The following is an 18,862-nucleotide window of genomic DNA, read 5'->3' as shown; positions in this document are numbered from 1 at the left end:
TAAAGCACAGAAAAATCAGGGAATACATTCATAAAACGCATGCAGGCACACATGCACGCACAACATTCAGTGAGAAATCTGTGATATTCCACCATCTCCATACACAAACAAGTTGTAATTGCTATACACTGTATAATAGCACTAATTTCATCTTTAGACAATGCGACAGAGAGAAAATGTAAAGTATCTGACCTGTGTGACGAGATTCTTGAACTCACTGACCGTCTGCACATGGTAGGCACGCACGCTGACCGGAGAGTGGATCTCTCCCTTTTTGGTGTCCACAACATACACCTTCACTGTCACACCTTCAACACAGAACACACATCCAGACATTAAAATAGGTTCACACACACCAGTATAAATACACAACATACAGCTTCACTGTAACACCTTCAACACAGAAAACACATCCAAACATTAACATGGGTTCATACCAGTGGAGGTACGATTAATTGAAATAATCAAAGATTGGTTGCAGTGATCAAATGACCTAGCTACCTATCACATTTTCTCATGATCGAACACAACCAATTTTGTAACCATTGTTATTGTGTCTGAAACACTTGACTACTGAACACATCTTTGAAGTTATCAGGTCCTGGAAACATGTTTCATTCTTTGAAACTCTTTTCACTTACTGACAAGTCATGAGTGAACATTTCATGAAAACTCCAGGAAGCTTATGCTCCTTATATATATGTCATCACTTTAAAGTAGTAACATATGCCATGTTATATTTATTTGCAATAACAACGCGAATAGGAAAATCTGAAAAATGACATTAACCATTTTTTTTCAATGTTGATTGTTGGTATTGAAGCAATTATCATTTATGAGACTTCAACCAATCCCAACACTAGTTTATACACACAAGTATAAATACCCCCTCCCCCACCCCCCATCCCACACACACATTACCATACACTTCATCAAACACACAAGTATACACTTCATCAGACACACCAGCACATACTCCATCAGACACACCGGCACATACTCCATCACACATGCGAACACACACCAGCATACACACCAGCGTACACTCCATCAGACACACCAGCACACACTCCATCAGACACACCAGCACACACTCCATCCAACACGTCAGCACACATACCTCCTGGCTTGTACTCTTGGAACTTCTGGTCCGGACGCTTGGTCTCCAGTAAGAGGTCAAAGTTGTAGCATGATTTGACGCCTCCCAACAGACAGCCCATGGTGCTGTCCTCCTCTCCGTCAAATGACTTCTCCAGTGAATCTGAGTACTCATCGTACTTCACCAGGCGGCAGTCAGACAGAGCTATTACATCCTCGATCTCGAACGACTGGAGACAAAATTGTGCATGAATAAGGCACAGAACTAAACAGCAAGAAGCTGGTCTGGCAGGTAATCAGTGCAGAAGACACCAAGGAATAGAACGTGGATATTTGCAAATGGAAAGCAAAAATTATGTATAGTTTAACATATGTCATATTTGGGATTACACTTTCTTAGTAAAGTACAGATTCCAGTACTTTTGTTGGATTGAGTTCCATCAATAAATGTTCAATATATCTAAACAAGCAGTAAAGTATTTGTGCTTCATATTAAGTGGTGAAAAAGTTATGTTTTACCTTGTAGGCCATTTCCGTGGCTTCTTTCAGCGTCTTATCCTTATGAACTTCAAACTTGGACTCCATCTTCTTCTTACTGCTCGGGTGAAAACAGTACAGCTTTATCTGGAAGGAAGTCACACTACATCAACACTGTACCAGCATCCCAACACAGCTTTATCTGGAAAGAAGTCATACTACATCAACACTGTACCAGCATCCCAACACAGCTTTATCTGGAAGGAAGTCACACTACATCAGCACTGTACCAGCATCCCAACACAGCTTTATCTGGAAGGAAGTCACACTACATCAGCACTGTACCAGCATCCCAACACAGCTTTATCTAGAAGGAAGTCACACTACATCAGCACTGTACCAGCATCCCAACACAGCTTTATCTAGAAGGAAGTCACACTGCATCAGCACTGTACCAGCATCCCAACACAGCTTTATCTAGAAGGAAGTCACACTGCATCAACACTGTACCAGCACCCCCAACACAGCTTTATCTGGAAGGAAGTCATACTACATCAACACTGTACCAGCACCCCCAACACAGCTTTATCTAGAAGGAAGTCACACTACATCAACACTGTACCAGCATCCCAACACAGCTTTATCTGGAAGGAAGTCATACTACATCAACACTGTACCAGCATCCCAACACAGCTTTATCTGGAAGGAAGTCATACTACATCAACACTGCACCAGCATCCCAACACAGCTTTATCTGGAAGGAAGTCATACTACATCAACAATGTACCAGCACCCCCAACACAGCTTTATCTAGAAGGAAGTCACACTACATCAACACTGTACCAGCATCCCAACACAGCTTTATCTGGTAGGAAGTCATACTACATCAACACTGTACCAGCACCCCCAACACAGCTTTATCTAGAAGGAAGTCACACTACATCAACACTGTACCAGCATCCCAACACAGTTTTATCTGGAAGGAAGTCATACTACATCAACACTGTACCAGCACCCCCAACACAGCTTTATCTGGAAGGAAGTCACACTCCATCAGCACTGTACCAGCATCCCAACACAGCTTTATCTGGAAGGAAGTCACACTGCATCAGCACTGTACCAGCGTCCCAACACAGCTTTATCTGGAAGGAAGTCACACTGCATCAGCACTGTACCAGCATTCCAACACAGCTTTATCTGGAAGGAAGTCACACTGCATCAGCACTGTACCAGCATCCCAACACAGCTTTATCTAGAAGGAAGTCACACTACATCAGCACTGTACCAGCATCCCAACACAGCTTTATCTGGAAAGAAGTCACACTACATCAGCACTGTACCAGCATCCCAACACAGCTTTATCTAGAAGGAAGTCACACTACATCAGCACTGTACCTAGTGATGTGCAGTACCAGCATCCCAACACAACTTTATCTGGAAAGAAGTCACACTACATCAACACTGTACCTAAGGTGATGCTAGTGATGCGTGGTACCAGCATCCCAACACAACTTTATCTGGAAGGAAGTCACACTACATCAACATTGTACCTAAGGTGATGCTAGTGATGCGTGGTACCAGCATCCCAACACAACTTTATCTGGAAGGAAGTCACACTACATCAACACTGTACCTAAGGTGATGCTAGTGATGCGTGGTACCAGCATCCCAACATAGCTTTAGCTGTCTTCCATGTGTATACAATCAAAATTCTTGAGCACCACTGATAAATATGTCGACTACACCGAATTGGCTTATTAATGTCCATGTGTTAAAGAATAAGTGTTTTTGAAATTCACCTTGCAGGTAGACTTGTCTATCACCCCTCACCTTGCAGGCAAACTTGTCTATCACCCCTCTCCTTGAAGGTGGACTTGTTTATCCCTCCTCACCTGCAGGTTAACTTGTCTATCACCCCTCGCCTTGCAGGTGGACCTGCTTATCACCCCTCACCTTGCAGGTGGACTTGTCTATCTCCCTCTGTTTTCTCTCTGCCTCTTCTTGCTCCTGTTGTTTCTGCAGCGCCATCTTCAGGTGTTGAGGGAAGTCATCTGGCATCATGCATTCTGTCAAGAGCAAGCAGTACAGTTGAATGGATACACAAGGCAACACCTATCATCAAAGTATTTGGAACGATCAGTTCAGAAGTGGATATAATATACAATCAGATCTCAGGGTAAGGTACAAAGACAGTGAACAATGGTTATGAACATACCACAAAATTTAGTTTGTTAGTAGTATTTTGACTAAAATACCCAGCATATGTCACGTACAGTCTCAGTATTATGCATTACACTAAAAGTTCAAAAGGTCTTTGCAAATGTTAACTTTCAGGATTTGTTAATGTGTGTTCTGATTGGTCAGTCTCAAAGGTTACCTGACACTACCTCCTACTAGGGTTTGTTAGACACAGTAGTAGAGTGTAACAAATAATACTGAGATTAAGTTAACAGAGACTGATGACATGGACCAACAGATTAAATCATGTTTCATGGAACTGTTGACTATCAATGTAGTTTACTGTTGTATACATCAGAGTATCTTCACCCCTTCTAATGAAACATCTACAAAATACAAATTCTCACACCTGGATCAAAACATCACTAAGAAAGAACCATGGGGTTAAAAACAAGACGTCAAGCCTGTCTTCGTGATTTCACTAGACATACATTGATATCCAGTATTCATGGATTAAAAATGTAAACTATAACATAATTATAAGAAATAAATAAGTTGTCATCCATACCGGCATTTCTGAGCTTGTCAATCTGTCTGTACATGAGCATGTAGGCATTTGTGGAGCTACAATGGAACAGAGAACTATATATCATGCTAGGTAATATCATTCAGATGACAATTATAGCCTAACAGGAGACAACTATGTTATATAATTATTATATCTCAATTACTGGTGAGCCTACTAGTACTTAGCAGGTGTCAGTGATCAGTAATAGCTGAGCTGCAAAGGAATGGAGATTGCATGCATTCTCCTCCGATTAACCACAATAAATGAATGAATGACAATTCTTGCACATTTATCTAGCTATGCCAGGAATAACATTTGTGCATTTCGAACACTAAATATAGCCAGACATAGATGTAGCACAATATGTCATTGAATCTGGTTGCACTTTGATTTCCAATTTTGCAAAAAAGTAATATTCTCTGACCAAGTTTTAGTTTCTAAAATGCTCATACCCGTAGCTATAACAGCAAGCCAGACTGTACAAATGTGCACCAGCTTCAATAACTGCATCATTCTCCCACATCGAACTGGCATGAAATAACTGGGACACAACCCAACTGCTTGCTCCCTCACACATGAAATGGTGAGTTTGTTTAACATGGCAATAGTCAAGCTGTATCACGGCCGCCTCAAAGTAATTTGGTCAGACCAGCCAAACAAGTGACAAATACTGTAAGCAAAAGTCATCTTCTTGGATTGGTGACATGCAATTTAGCCAAGTCCCTGAGTTGCCACTGTCCCCCATTTCAATGAGCCTGGGCTAGCTGGGCCCAAATTTCATTTTCCTATGACAACTGAAAGTGATGATTTTCAAAAAGTATATAAACATTGCAGGGCAAGTATGAAATAAGAAACCAGGTCCATCACAACCGGATAATTATCTTAACACAGATTCTCTTTACACTGTGAACTGGGAGATTACCTTGCATAAGCAGAGGAGTAGAAGCCCCTCCCCAGACTTGAACCTCCATAGGTCTTCCGGATATCATCATATGTTATCTGCAACAGGAAGAGCTGCTCTATCAAAACAAATAGATACAGGTCCTTGCTGCTAAGAGGAAACACCATCATCTGACACAAGCACTGGACACTCAAGAGCAACTCAGGCAATCATACATTCATGTTTTTTGCGGCATTTACAAGTTGGTGTGATGACTGAGTGCGTGAGTTAGGTTTTATGCTGCACTCAGCAATATTCCAGCTATATGGTGGTGGTCTTTTACATAATAAAGTCTGGACCAGACAATCCTCTGATCAACAGCATGAGCATCAATCTGCACAACTTGGAAACAATGAAATGCATCAACCAAGTCAGTGACCCTTACCACCTGATCAGGTAAGCCATGTTTTATGTCAAGCATGGGTTGCTGAATGCCAATATTCTGACCCAGACCTTCATTGGTATGGTATGATTAAAAACAAGGTGAGTCCTATTTCATACAACTCAGTTGTAGAGAAGTTGCATATCTACAGAACACTCCTCATGGTTCAAAGCATTCACGTTTTAATTCAGCAATATTCCATGTAAATAGGAGCCTCAAACAAATTGTGGCAACAGAAAGCACTGAGTGCACGGGGACACTAAATCAGCCAAATCACACATCATGATCAGATTCTAACAGCTTGTACACCGGATGTTGTGGTTAGTATAGTAACTCACCCTTGTGACTTGCTGATCATTGAAGCTATACCACTGACCATCTTTGAAAGACCTGTGAACAAGACGATACATTCACACCCGCTATCTCTTTGAGAAATTATAGAGAAAGGATTGTTATTCAGTGTCATTTACATTCAACATCGCAGTGACGCAGAAGATTGCCAGCATGAACAAAGGTATTGCTGCATGTATGGAGGAGAGAGGAGATAAACTTAATGTCTCATCACCCTGTCAAAGTTGACATGGCAGACATATCAGATTAGTTTGAGTTTTACACAAACAGCTAGGGCCAACGATCTGAGAAGCAGCACCAGGTACCTACATGTCATGACTCATACGCCAATGGCACCATGCCAGTACAGCCACCATGACGATGTGCCACACAACCACGTTGGTAGATCACTTACTTGATATAGGCATAATAGTGGCCTCCTGCTGCACTCCCCGAATGAATCATTATAGAAAACAGCTCATACTCATACGGGCCCTGGAAGCAAAACACATGATGTCAATGTCTTTGTTGCTTGATATACTGATAAATACGGGAACACATGGAAGTACAAGCGTTCCTTTATTCATTTCCATGTTTTTTTAATAAGTTAAGTATTGCACTTCAGGTGAAATTCTGGAAGTAAATAAAGGAACACTCGCACTTTCGTGTGTGCTCCCTTATTTGTTTCTATGAGTATATAGTTGCCACAACCATGAAAATTGTCCATCTATTTGTAAATAACTGAGTCAGGATCACACAATCTGGTGACTGATATATAACAACATCAGTCAAGTATTACAAGGATAGTCTGCAGTTGACCAATTACAACTCCATGGGTCTAGAATGACAAGCATCAGTTCCAAATCCTGTAGCCCAGAATGACAGTTTAAGTTGCAGGGCACCTGTTCCAAATCCTGTAGCCCAGAATGACAGTTTAAGTTGCAGGGCACCTGATCCAAATCCTGTAGCCCAGAATGACAGTTTAAGTTGCAGGGCACCTGATCCAAATCCTGTAGCCCAGAATGACAGTTTAAGTTGCAGGGCACCTGTTCCAAATCCTGTAGCCCAGAATGACAAGTTTAAGTTGCAGGGCACCTGTTCCAAATCCTGTAGCCCAGAATGACAAGTTTAAGTTGCAGGGCACCTGTTCCAAATCCTGTAGCCCAGAATGACAGTTTAAGTTGCAGGGCACCTGTTCCAAATCCTGTAGCCCAGAATGACAGTTTAAGTTGCAGGGCACCTGATCCAAATCCTGTAGCCCAGAATGACAGTTTAAGTTGCAGGGCACCTGATCCAAATCCTGTAGCCCAGAATGACAGTTTAAGTTGCAGGGCACCTGTTCCAAATCCTGTAGCCCAGAATGACAAGTTTAAGTTGCAGGGCACCTGTTCCAAATCCTGTAGCCCAGAATGACAAGTTTAAGTTGCAGGGCACCTGTTCCAAATCCTGTAGCCCAGAATGACAGTTTAAGTTGCAGGGCACCTGTTCCAAATCCTGTAGCCCAGAATGACAGTTTAAGTTGCAGGGCACCTGTTCCAAATCCTGTAGCCCAGAATGACAGTTTAAGTTGCAGGGCACCTGTTCCAAATCCTGTAGCCCAGAATGACAGTTTAAGTTGCAGGGCACCTGTTCCAAATCCTGTAGCCCAGAATGACAGTTTAAGTTGCAGGGCACCTGTTCCAAATCCTGTAGCCCAGAATGACAGTTTAAGTTGCAGGGCACCTGATCCAAATCCTGTAGCCCAGAATGACAGTTTAAGTTGCAGGGCACCTGTTCCAAATCCTGTAGCCCAGAATGACAGTTTAAGTTGCAGGGCACCTGATCCAAATCCTGTAGCCCAGAATGACAGTTTAAGTTGCAGGGCACCTGTTCCAAATCCTGTAGCCCAGAATGACAAGTTTAAGTTGCAGGGCACCAATTACAACCCCCAGCAGGACTAGTGAAAGCAGCCGTACAGATAGGAACTCACCTGACACACTGATTCCCTGGCATTCTTGTCATTAGTGGCAGCTTCACTGCTGAGACTAGATGTGTCGCTGCTGGAGGAAGCCCCCGACAGCCCGTTCTCCACCTCGATACCCTCATCTATACCTGACAAAAAGCAAAAAGTCATATGGATAAATACACTGTCATACTTCGTTGTTGGAAGACAATATTGTTATTGTAAGTTTTACATGATCATATACTGGCCACACATTTCAACTCCTCTTGCCCAATTTTGTTTTGGCATGCCTATACCATTAGAAGCTACTTGGCATAGAACTCAAAGAAGTTGTTACCACTTGTGTTGGATTGGTTGGCTGGGTGTTGCCAGCTATATGGCAGCTATCTGCAGATAATCCAGTGATCAACACCATGACTACTGACCTATACAACTTGGTTACAATGACATGTGTCAATCAAGCCAGCCTGACCACACAATACCATTATTTGCCTTTTATGACAAGCATGAGTAGCTGAAGACCAAGTCTAACTATGATCTTCAGGGGTACATTTATGCTGGAAACTAAGAAGGTGGAGGAAATTATTCAAATCTAAATATTTCAGATATTTAAATACTTAATTTACCATAGGTCTTACGCATATTACCTCAAGCTCTGCTTAAAAGAGATTAGACAGTCGTTGATTCGCCATTCTTTAGAATGGCTACCTCATGTATTGATGGATGTGCTGGAATGGAAGTGATGTGATCTCCCTTCCTGCGAAAGCGTGGACTATAAAAAAAATTCCCTTTTACTGAACAGGTCCAAAGAGCCAAGACAGGGGAGGAGCATCAAGCATTGAGAGGGAGTTACTGCCCTGTGGTAAGGTAAGTATCTAAATATCTAAAATATTTAGATTTTAATAAATTTTTACTTTACCAGACCACAGGTCTTATGCATATGGATTCAACAGAGCGATGGCAGTGTCAGGCTCCCAAGGACCGTCACCCAACAATAACACCACATGTCAAGGGGAATCCGTGAAGACTTACTGAAATGGCAGGCTGTCACAGGTAACGCATTGAACAAGAGACTAACAGTAACCCATGGAAACCCCAAGGAAAACCAGCATGCCCAAGGTGTAAGCAGGCAAGGAGAAGTAGTTACCTAATGGGCAGAAGGTCGGGTGAGCTGCTGGGCAACCACCAGTGGACCAAAAGACTGAAAACCCTCCACGTCCTCGACCGCTAGACCCCACAGGGTAAGGGTTAGCGAAGATCATAGAGGATTTCCAAAAACATCCCTTAAGGATAATCGAAACGGTGCAGTTTCTATGGAGAGCCATGGTGGAAGCCAAGGCCCTAATCTTGTGAGGATTATTTGCTGATGGATGAGGAAGATTTTGAGCTTCATAAGCGACCAGGATGGTAGTACATAGTCAAAGCTCAATGGTGTTTCTATTAACCTCACCCTTAGAAAACAGGATGAATAGTCTTTTATGAGATTTCCTTATAGGTGCTGACTTGGCAATATCCATCCCAAGAGCCCACACAAGACAAAGCAGTATTCCCTCAGCATCATCGGGTCCGGGTGTCCTGGTAGTTGATTCTTCACCATGAAATCCCAAATAAGACCATGCCGGGACTGCTCAAAACGCACCGTGGTAACATCCAGTGCATGGATCTCACTAACTTTAGCTGCTGTGGCCAGTGCCAGTGGTGGTAAGGGTGAAGATGCACAGGCAAAAGAAATCTCACATGCAGGTTGTTCACTTGAATGTTTGGCAGGATGAATCATTGTAATGGCCGGAGCATAAAACAACCTGAGTGTCAAGTCCTGGGCTGAAGTAAGGAGACCCAACAAGGACTGCGACATCCTGAGAATAAGAGGCTGTGAGAGACCTTGACTGGCAAAGCTGACTATTTTCTTCCACTGATCCTGGGGAATCCAGACAAGGATGGAGTGAGTCTGGAACAACCCTCCTATGAATGTCAGTGGGATGGCTCCAGATAGGACTTCTCAACATTGACAACACCGCCACTTAAAAAGCAGTTTGCCAACTTAACAGTTGTACGACAGGTTGGCCAAGTCATAAACGAGAGGATTGGGCACCATTCCAATACTCTAGACAAATCCTATGGAAGACCTGTCCGTCTAATGACCGGACGCAGTCTGTCCCAACACAGCACCCTCGATGGGTATGTGGAAGGCTGAAATAGCTGTGGAGTAGCCTCGAATAGTAGAAGCGTTTAAGCCAGATTCTAATTGAGACTGTAAAAACTCTAACCCATTAAATAAGGGATCGAAAATCCCTCTATTTCCACACCAACACGTATAACAGGCCCATCTATAATCATATTGTACATTTGTGGGGTCCCTCTGTGAAGCCAGAATTATGCCTGCAACTGATGCAGGAATTCTGCTCGCTTGGAAGCGATTCCGGACTGTAGCCAGGCCACCCACTGAACACTTGGATTAGGGTGTAGCTGGCCGTCTGGGATAGTAGGTTCAGTCACCGTTGTAATAGTACAGGCGCCTGCACTACCGACCTGAGTATTACCGGGAACCAGCATTGAGATGACCACAGATGTACAAGAAGCACTTGTAGCAGCGCTAATTGGGCGGCAAGCTCAGACAGGACATTGGAAAGCAGGGAAACTGGTGGAAACGCCCACAACATCCTGTCCATCCAGTCCAGCTGGAAGGCAGCCCCGGCAATCGCTCTCAGATACGGAATCCGAGAACAAAACACAGGAATGTGATTTGTCACCCCAGAGGCAAACATAACGACCCGAACAACTGGGAGATAATTCAGAATATCTCCCGCCCGAGCAACCACTTGTGGGGAGCTAGAACACATCATAAGAGCGCATCTGCACGCACGTTGTCCACCCCAGGGAGATAGACTGGCATAACCCGTATGCTGAACTGATCGCACCATAGCAGAAACTGCCATGCCTCCTAAAGAAGTGACGGAAACACCATGCCGCATTGCTTCAGAATGTATGACATCGCTGTCCTGTTGTCCATCTCCAGACGAACCAGATGGGTTCGAACCTGATCCACGACGTGTTCGAACACCAACCTGACTGCTTTCAATTGTAGCACGTGATGTGTAAGGTCACCTCATGCTCGGGCCATAGGCCAGACACTGAGGTCGCCCATGATGGCCCCCCACCCTGTGAGGAAGGCATGAATTGTGCGCAACGGCATCCGAGTCGCCAGGCGCCTCGTGCTCGGACCATAGGTCAGACACTGAGGATGCCCATGACGCCCCCCACCCTGTGAGGAAGGCATCTGTCTGAATTGTGAGCGATGGCACTGGAGTCGCCTGAGGTATTTCCTGAACTCGGGATGCATCAGTACATGGAGGTATGCATCTGTGGGCTTCGATCAACAGTAGACAGTTCCCTGCCTCTACAGATGAGATCACTGACCACAGTGTCTCCATTTCGAAAAATGGCACCTCTACCATGCTGTTCAGACACTTGAGATTTAGAATACTGAATAGTATAAACGACTTCACTGAGAGAAGGTAATATGCACAGCTGGATCTCAGCTACCCTGCATGGGGTAAATGCTTCACCAGGAAGATGAAACTCTGCAGGATTGGGGGCATCAGAAGGGATGACCACCTGCGGCAGTATTACAGTGATACATTTGCATATATGTCCCAGGGACGATCCGAGCGATAAGCAGAGTTGTCCAAATTGGCTGGCCCTTGGCTAACTGAATATCCAGGGCATCTAGACCCTGTGGGATCGGCTGCCAAAGCATCAACCCTGTGCACTGAGCAGAACCTAGAAAGGCGGCAAGCCAGTGTTCAAGAACTACCAGGATGCTGGTGACCAATCGTACGAGACCTGATGGACCGGCGCCGACAAGCGGAACTGCACCTGAATTGGTACTCTGTATAGAACTCTCAAAGCCAGCGGGGAGGCCATCAGCAGAGCCGGAGCTTGGATCTGACACTACCCCCAGGGACAGCACCTGTGCCTGAACCTAGCCCGAAGGTTTGGGTGCCCCTTACTCTCTCTCAAATGACCCCAGACAGCCAAGATCAGAGGAACGGATGCCAAGCGCCTGCTGTAGATTGGACATCACGTCTGTGATAAGGGACCCTGGAGACAGCTAATAGGTAATGTCGAGGCGTGACTGTAACAATCAGAACCAAACTAATGGTAACTGATGTACAGAAAACATATGCAACTGAACACACAACGAGCAAATTATAAACGTATGGGCAATGATAAATTGCCAAAATACACTAAACCCAACTAAACAACTTTATTTTATTTTAAAGTATAAGCGGATAAATGCATGCAACAAGTGTGTACACATAATTGCATAATGCTATGAAAAAGACAAAGTCTTGTAACCAACTTACCCATTTTGTCTGAAACAAGAGCAAATGGGTAAAGACATCTTAGCATGTAAAAACAGACTAACAAGAAACCTGCAGGAATAAGTGAGACGCAAGCGAAAAACTTCCCGCACAAAAAAGAAGCCATGAAGGCCGCCATCTTGCCTGCCACATGACAGGAAGATAGGACCCGACCGGCAAAGTTACAACAATTTATGAATGATCATTTCAGCCAAGAAATTCCAACTAACGACCGTGCGAAAGAAAAGGAACCATACATACGGTAGCTGACTCTTTCTCACTCATAATTCTGTAGGTAGATAGCACAAAGACTATCTAAATGGACCGCGCACGTCTTTCTAGTCGAATGACAGCATGAAAAGTGAGGTGCGAGGTAGACGGCCAGAGTTACCTGCTCTTGGCTGTAGGGGGCCTGGGGGGGCCCTGTAAAGGTAGTCCCACAAGACAAAAACAAGTATTCTGGCTTGTAAAAATTCATTATCAAAATAGTTACAAGTGGGATTTTTAATGGACATAAAAATGCTTATATGTACCCCAAGGAGGACTTCTGAAAGCGAATCACAGATGTGCCAGTAAGTCATGCAGAACTTTACCCTGCCACTGGAATAGAGTAGAAAAATAATCAACCCTTGGTGCTTTATCCTTCATGACTTTGGAGTCTTGATGGATCTACGCAAAATTAGCGTCCAGGGAAGCAAAAGTATCAGTGACTATAGGATGAGGTGGCAAGAGCAACTCTGGAGAGAACCCAATGGATCTCGGGGTGTCAGTATCATGGCAACATGCAATCATCAACCTGTTGGCGATCCAACTATAGACCATGGAAGGGAGAAGGTAAGTACCCCCCATCATCTGTCTCATCTAGCATCTCCTCGTTATAATCAGGAGTGAAATAGGGATCCTCTCAAATCATCCCATGACACAACCTTAATAGTGATAAGCCATCAGTAAGTAGCAACTTAGTGAAAACAAAAGACGTCTGACTTGAAAGATGTGCAAGTATAAGTGAATTTTTTGTTATAGTTCATTCTTGGACGGGAGGGGAGATCACGTCACTTCCTTTCCCGTACATTCGTTGATACATGAGGTAGCCATTCAAGAGAATGGCGAATCAACGGCTGTCTGATATCTTTTAAGTGGAGCTTGAGGTAATATGCATAAGACCTATGCATAAGACCTATGGTAAGGTAAGTTCAAAGTAAGCAATTAAAAAGAGAGTTTTTGCTATGATCATCATGTCTGAAAGAGATAAGATTTTCTTAGTGAAATGAGTCACCACGGAACAACACCCACGAGGATACAGTCATACAAATCTATGAATCCCTTCATATGTCATATTTAACACTGGAACTATTACAAATAAAACCCCTTGTCTTTCATTCTGAATTCAAGTGATCAGTAACAAGCTATAACCCATTAGACAATGGCTTTTGGAATAATCACAGAAATGATCGAACTTGCTCTGTACAAAACAGATTATAGCACCTACACTCAACCCTGGACATGGCTACCTACCCTCATCACTGCTGTCTGTAGGACCATTACTAGTAACAGCGCCGGGTTTGGTAACCTTGTCAGCATCTTCCACCTTCTGCTCCTTGGTGGGGGACTCTGGGGTCACAAACCGGTTAAGGTTCAACACCTCCGCAAATGTCATCCTGGAAGTAGATAAGCCCTTTAACAAGAGCTCCAAGAGCCATACTCATGGCTAGTCAAGTTGGGTATGTACTAAGCAATATATGGCAATGCTGATAAGTAGGGGGCTATCCAGACGTGTTGCTGTTCTAACACCAGGCCTTATGCGATTTAATGAATGTCTTAAACAAGCTATGGAATTTCACACTTTCAGGAACTTAAAATGATATATATATCACATCAAAAATTTTGAGAACAAAATTTGATTCATCATTCTAAATCACAGTTTGTAAACATTAACACCTGTGTATGATCAAAACATTCATAGCTCTAAGAATTCTCAACTTTGCTAGTAGCCAATGTCTTAAGAATGGGCTGAAGAAGTTGGTAGGGCTATGCACATTTTGAGAGCCAGCCAGGTCCTATGGGAATAGGGATAATGGACTGTGATGTCATGGTAACCAGTGATGTCACAATGCTCCACAAAACACTATGAAGCAGTTTTTACTTGGCTCAAACTACCCTTAGGAAGGATGACACATACTATGGAGAGAATGAAAGTTGTTTGATGTTGCTTATATTACCAGTTTGGAGAATTAATTAGAAAGGGGTTGGAATACATAGAAATTAGTTATCAACTTACAATCCAGAGATCACAAACATGGTCCGAAGGTTGATGACACTCACCTGTCATTGAGTTTGATGCGGTGCATTGTTGCATAATCAAAGTCAAACCTTTTCAACTGTAGTGTTAGGAGGTAGGGAAATGACACAAACTTCAAACCCTATAAAGAAAACATATCGTCTCAATGCAACACTGTACAAAACAAAGAAATCTGGCTTAACAAACTCATCTTATGACCAAAATAAATTTGAAGATATGTGGGCATAAATATTGCCCTATCCTTACACTGGCACCATAGTATACATAATGCCATGAGTTCTAAAGGGATAGACCACATTGTATTGTGTAGGAGGGGCCTGGAATTTACAAATATCAGGGTCGTGTTCCACAAAATCATCTCAGGGCTTCAACAACTGCCAGCCAATCTTAAACTGTCGAAGTTATGGGAGTCCTTATGATCCATGCCTCAGTACACAACACGCAAGTCATTTCCACGTTTACTTCCCATCTTAGTAACTGCGGGTAATCTCTGTGGGGTGGAACTTCTAACACTGTTTCCTATGTGAAAGGGATGCATTAGAAGTAACATTTAAGAAAGGATTAGAGATTAAAGCAGAATAGTGACATTATCATCAAATACATGCACTTACCTACATCTGGCATTGCAGAAACACCATGACCTCAAGCAACACTGTTGCTGCCACTAATTAGAGGCTCCTTTCACAAAGCAACCTTTACTATGGTTAACCTTAATGCCGATTCTTTAACACTGCACTAGGGTTACCAAAGTTTAAAGGCTGCTTTGTGAAAGGAGCCCCTGGAGGCTACTGTCTCTTGTACAGGGTGGACTCACAGATTATATCATCGCTAATACTCGGATAATGTAGCCTGTACCTTCTTCAATTGTCTTAGTTTTAGATTGGGTTGCCATGCGAAAATTTCAGACATTTCAATGTTTTCAGAGGCAGAAATTCAGTTAACAATTAGTGAATCGTGAGATATATTACTACCAGACTGACTAAGGAGGAATACCTTATGAGCATTGCATTTCTTGTTGCAACGTTCACAGAAATACTGATTACTTCCATCCAGAATCTCAGGCTGAACAAAGGCATCTAATGCTTGTTCCTGGAATCAAATAAAGTTTCAATGTTTAAACGCATGTATTGTAAGAAAGAACAATAATATGTATTACTAGAGAGATAGATGGAATATTTGGTTGATCGTTTCAATGATTACTGATAGGCTTGGGAGGCTATCGATATTCATTGAAAAGGAACAAAAAAATATAACTTTAGAAAGCATGTTTCTGTTTGTTATGTTTGTGATATCAAGACATGTATCCCGGTTCATGAAACTACAATGTAAACAATGTACATGTGTGTGTGTATCAATAGGAAATAGCCTTGATATCCATTGTAGTCTCCATCACAGCATGTTTCATTTGCATGTTATGATTATCCCTTTAATGCCCACAGTAGTTTTATGCTGGGGTTTACAATTACTATCAGTTACTGATTAATGAGCTTCGATTATCAATCTGCATACTGCCAGTGATCCCCAGCACTAGTAATAATAATATGAAACAAATATTAGTAGCACAGCTCTAAACAATATCTCTTCAAAGTGACACTTACCACACTTCCATGCACCTGGTTGGATCCAAATGGCCGGATAACAAGGGGAATGTCTAGATAGGCGTCAGTGCGAGCACTCTCATAGCCACACTGAAATGAAGCACCTCGTCTATGTTAGCAAGCACAGAGGGATGCCTAAGATCAGTCATCACACCAAGTGGGGAAGTCAAGAGCATGTTGTTGTAATAACCCTAATGTCAACAGTTACAGATAAAGAGATATATCCGGATTCGAATCCAAACAGAACTCCCATATTGTTTTACCACTGATCTGAGCAGCAAATGAATCCAAAACAAAATTTCAAGTGTCTGTCTTGTAACTATAAACTATATGCTGAATGCTCACTTCAAGACATTTGACGTAGTCTTTGAGCTTGCCCTGGTAGAGCTGGTTGATGAGGTGGGCCTGGTCCGTGTTCTTCCATGTGTGTTCCAGGGCATCAAACATCACTCGACACAGCTCCTGTACATCATGCTGCTGCCACACTGCAACATCGACAACATCAACATGCACTTCAAACGTGACAAACCTCTATACACATCAAACCAGTCAAACCTCCATAGACATCAAACCTCCACACACAACAAACCTTAGAAGCTACCTACATACATATCAAACCAGTCAAACCTCCATAGACATCAAACCTCCACACACAGCAAACCTTAAAAGCTACCTACACACATATCAAACCAGTCAAACCTTAACACATGTGAAACCAGTCAAACCTCCACATACATCAAACCAGTCAAACCTCCATAGACATCAAACCTCCACACACAACAAACCTTAAAAGCTACCTACACACATATCAAACCAGTCAAACCTCCATAGACATCAAACCTCCACACACAACAAACCTTAAAAGCTACCTACACACATATCAAACCAGTCAAACCTTAACACATGTGAAACCAGTCAAACCTCCACATACATCAAACCAGTCAAACCTCCAAATACATCATACCAGTCAAAGCTGTCAAATGTCAGCACACATCAAACCAGTCAAACCTGTGCACATATCATCCACTATTAACACGCCACTACTAACTCACCCTCACTGCTGTCCCAGCCAAAGCTCCGGGTCAAGTCAGTTGTCTCCACTGATTTCTTCTTGCTTGTCTACAAAAGTAAAACTGGGTCAGCATTTTGTGACAGAATCACGCATGGATCGCATCCCTTGGGGAAACAAAACAGGGAAGATTCCTGGCGTGTTTAAGGTTCAGATGAAGTTAGCCCTACAAAACTAACAAAACCATTTAATTGACCTGATCTTACATTTCAATCCATGTCAAGTAGATCATTCAGACCAAAAAGGACAAGCTGATTCAAATTTCTAATTTCAGGTTTCATGGAACATATTATGAAGTTCCAACAACAACAGCCAGTAGGCAGGAGTCTGAGTGAGTGAGTTTAATTTTACAGCACTTTTAGCAATGTTCCAGCAATATCATGGTCAGGAGCCCTAGAAATGGGAGGAATCAAACCTGGGTCTTCAGCATGGCAAGAGAATGTTTTAACCTATAGGCTACACTACTGCCCCAGCAGGAGCGCGAGGGCACTTTACCTGAGGAAAGCTACTCTTGGAAAGTTCTCATTACCTGTAGTTGTAAAAACAGATTCTGGAGCTGAAAGGGGATGCTCTTAGCAACTTCCTCATCTTTCCCATTGAACTCCCACCTGGAACATGAAGGCAGAAATTTATACAAACCTGTAGAGGTTATGAATTCTTTGAAGAATGTCCTCCTTGGGGTACATATAAGCATTTTTATGTCCATCAAAAATCCCTACGACAGTTGTAACTATTTTGATAATAAAATATTTACAAAACAAAAATCTCGTTTTTGTCTTGTGGGACAACCTTTACAGGGCCCCCCAGGCCCCCTACAGCCAAGAGCAGGTAACTCTGGCCGTCTACCTCGCACCTCACTTTTCATGCTGAACGTATCAGACAGAATGAGGGGAGGCGGGTGGCCGTACCCCAAGGAGGACATTCTTCAAAGAATTCATAACCTCTACAGGTTTGTATAATTCTTTTTCAGAAGAAGTCCTCCTTGGGGTACATATAAGCATTAAACAGACTCCCGAAGAGAAGCAATTGGGAGTGGTATTCTGTCTGACAGCAACAGTCCATTCGATCGAAGTGCAAATCTACAATCACACGGAAATAGAAAAGGCACCGACCTGGTCACCTGACCGCTGATGTTAATCAAGGCTGGGGGCGTGACAAAGCTGAGGACCCGCTTGTCAAAGCTTACATGCCCATTGGCTAGAATTTGGGAAATCCCAAATGAGAAACCCCACCCACCCAAATCAAAGTTTGGAGACCTGGACGTACGGGACACTCGCCAAACTGAACCTTGTCCATACCGCACTAGCAAGCTAAGCAGGGAAATGGAAAGGAAAGTAAGGCACCCAGCCAAAGAGGGCGGGACTAAGAAACCATCACCAAATATCACCGCCGATAAAATGGGAATGGATAGTTACCCAACACCGAGTGCAAACAGATATAGTTATCTAACAAAGCTTAATCAGCTTGAGCAGAACTATTCTGTCTACTGCAGGGAACTGACTGACCGAACCGAGCACACTCTCGTGAGTGTCTGTTCAGTTGGTAATGACGGTTCTGACGTGACCACTGCTCTCACTGAGTGAGCTGACAACCCCTTTTTGGGGAGATAAGCCTTTA

At 43.1% G+C, this 18,862-nt stretch overlaps 1 protein-coding gene across 1 annotated transcript in view; it reads right to left on the bottom strand.

The window, feature by feature from the left end:
• The window catches only part of LOC137287233 (ubiquitin carboxyl-terminal hydrolase 47-like), a 41,841-nt gene that overhangs the window by 10,369 nt on the left and 12,610 nt on the right, over positions 1-18,862 (bottom strand). The window contains exons 6-21 of the mRNA XM_067819427.1: positions 17,775-17,853; positions 17,229-17,295; positions 16,522-16,661; positions 16,177-16,266; positions 15,572-15,667; positions 14,602-14,699; positions 13,795-13,937; positions 7,943-8,064; positions 6,389-6,468; positions 5,982-6,033; positions 5,244-5,320; positions 4,322-4,377; positions 3,529-3,641; positions 1,618-1,722; positions 1,121-1,328; positions 193-308 (exon numbers count right to left, since the gene is read on the bottom strand). Coding sequence (XP_067675528.1) covers positions 193-308; positions 1,121-1,328; positions 1,618-1,722; positions 3,529-3,641; positions 4,322-4,377; positions 5,244-5,320; positions 5,982-6,033; positions 6,389-6,468; positions 7,943-8,064; positions 13,795-13,937; positions 14,602-14,699; positions 15,572-15,667; positions 16,177-16,266; positions 16,522-16,661; positions 17,229-17,295; positions 17,775-17,853 — 1,642 coding nt within the window. The remainder of the gene's footprint in view (positions 1-192; positions 309-1,120; positions 1,329-1,617; positions 1,723-3,528; positions 3,642-4,321; positions 4,378-5,243; positions 5,321-5,981; positions 6,034-6,388; positions 6,469-7,942; positions 8,065-13,794; positions 13,938-14,601; positions 14,700-15,571; positions 15,668-16,176; positions 16,267-16,521; positions 16,662-17,228; positions 17,296-17,774; positions 17,854-18,862) is intronic.

The sequence above is a fragment of the Haliotis asinina genome, chromosome 6, assembly GCF_037392515.1.
Source record: "Haliotis asinina isolate JCU_RB_2024 chromosome 6, JCU_Hal_asi_v2, whole genome shotgun sequence".
NCBI classification, from domain to species: domain Eukaryota; kingdom Metazoa; phylum Mollusca; class Gastropoda; order Lepetellida; family Haliotidae; genus Haliotis; species Haliotis asinina.
This window is presented reverse-complemented; position numbering and strand designations above follow the sequence as displayed.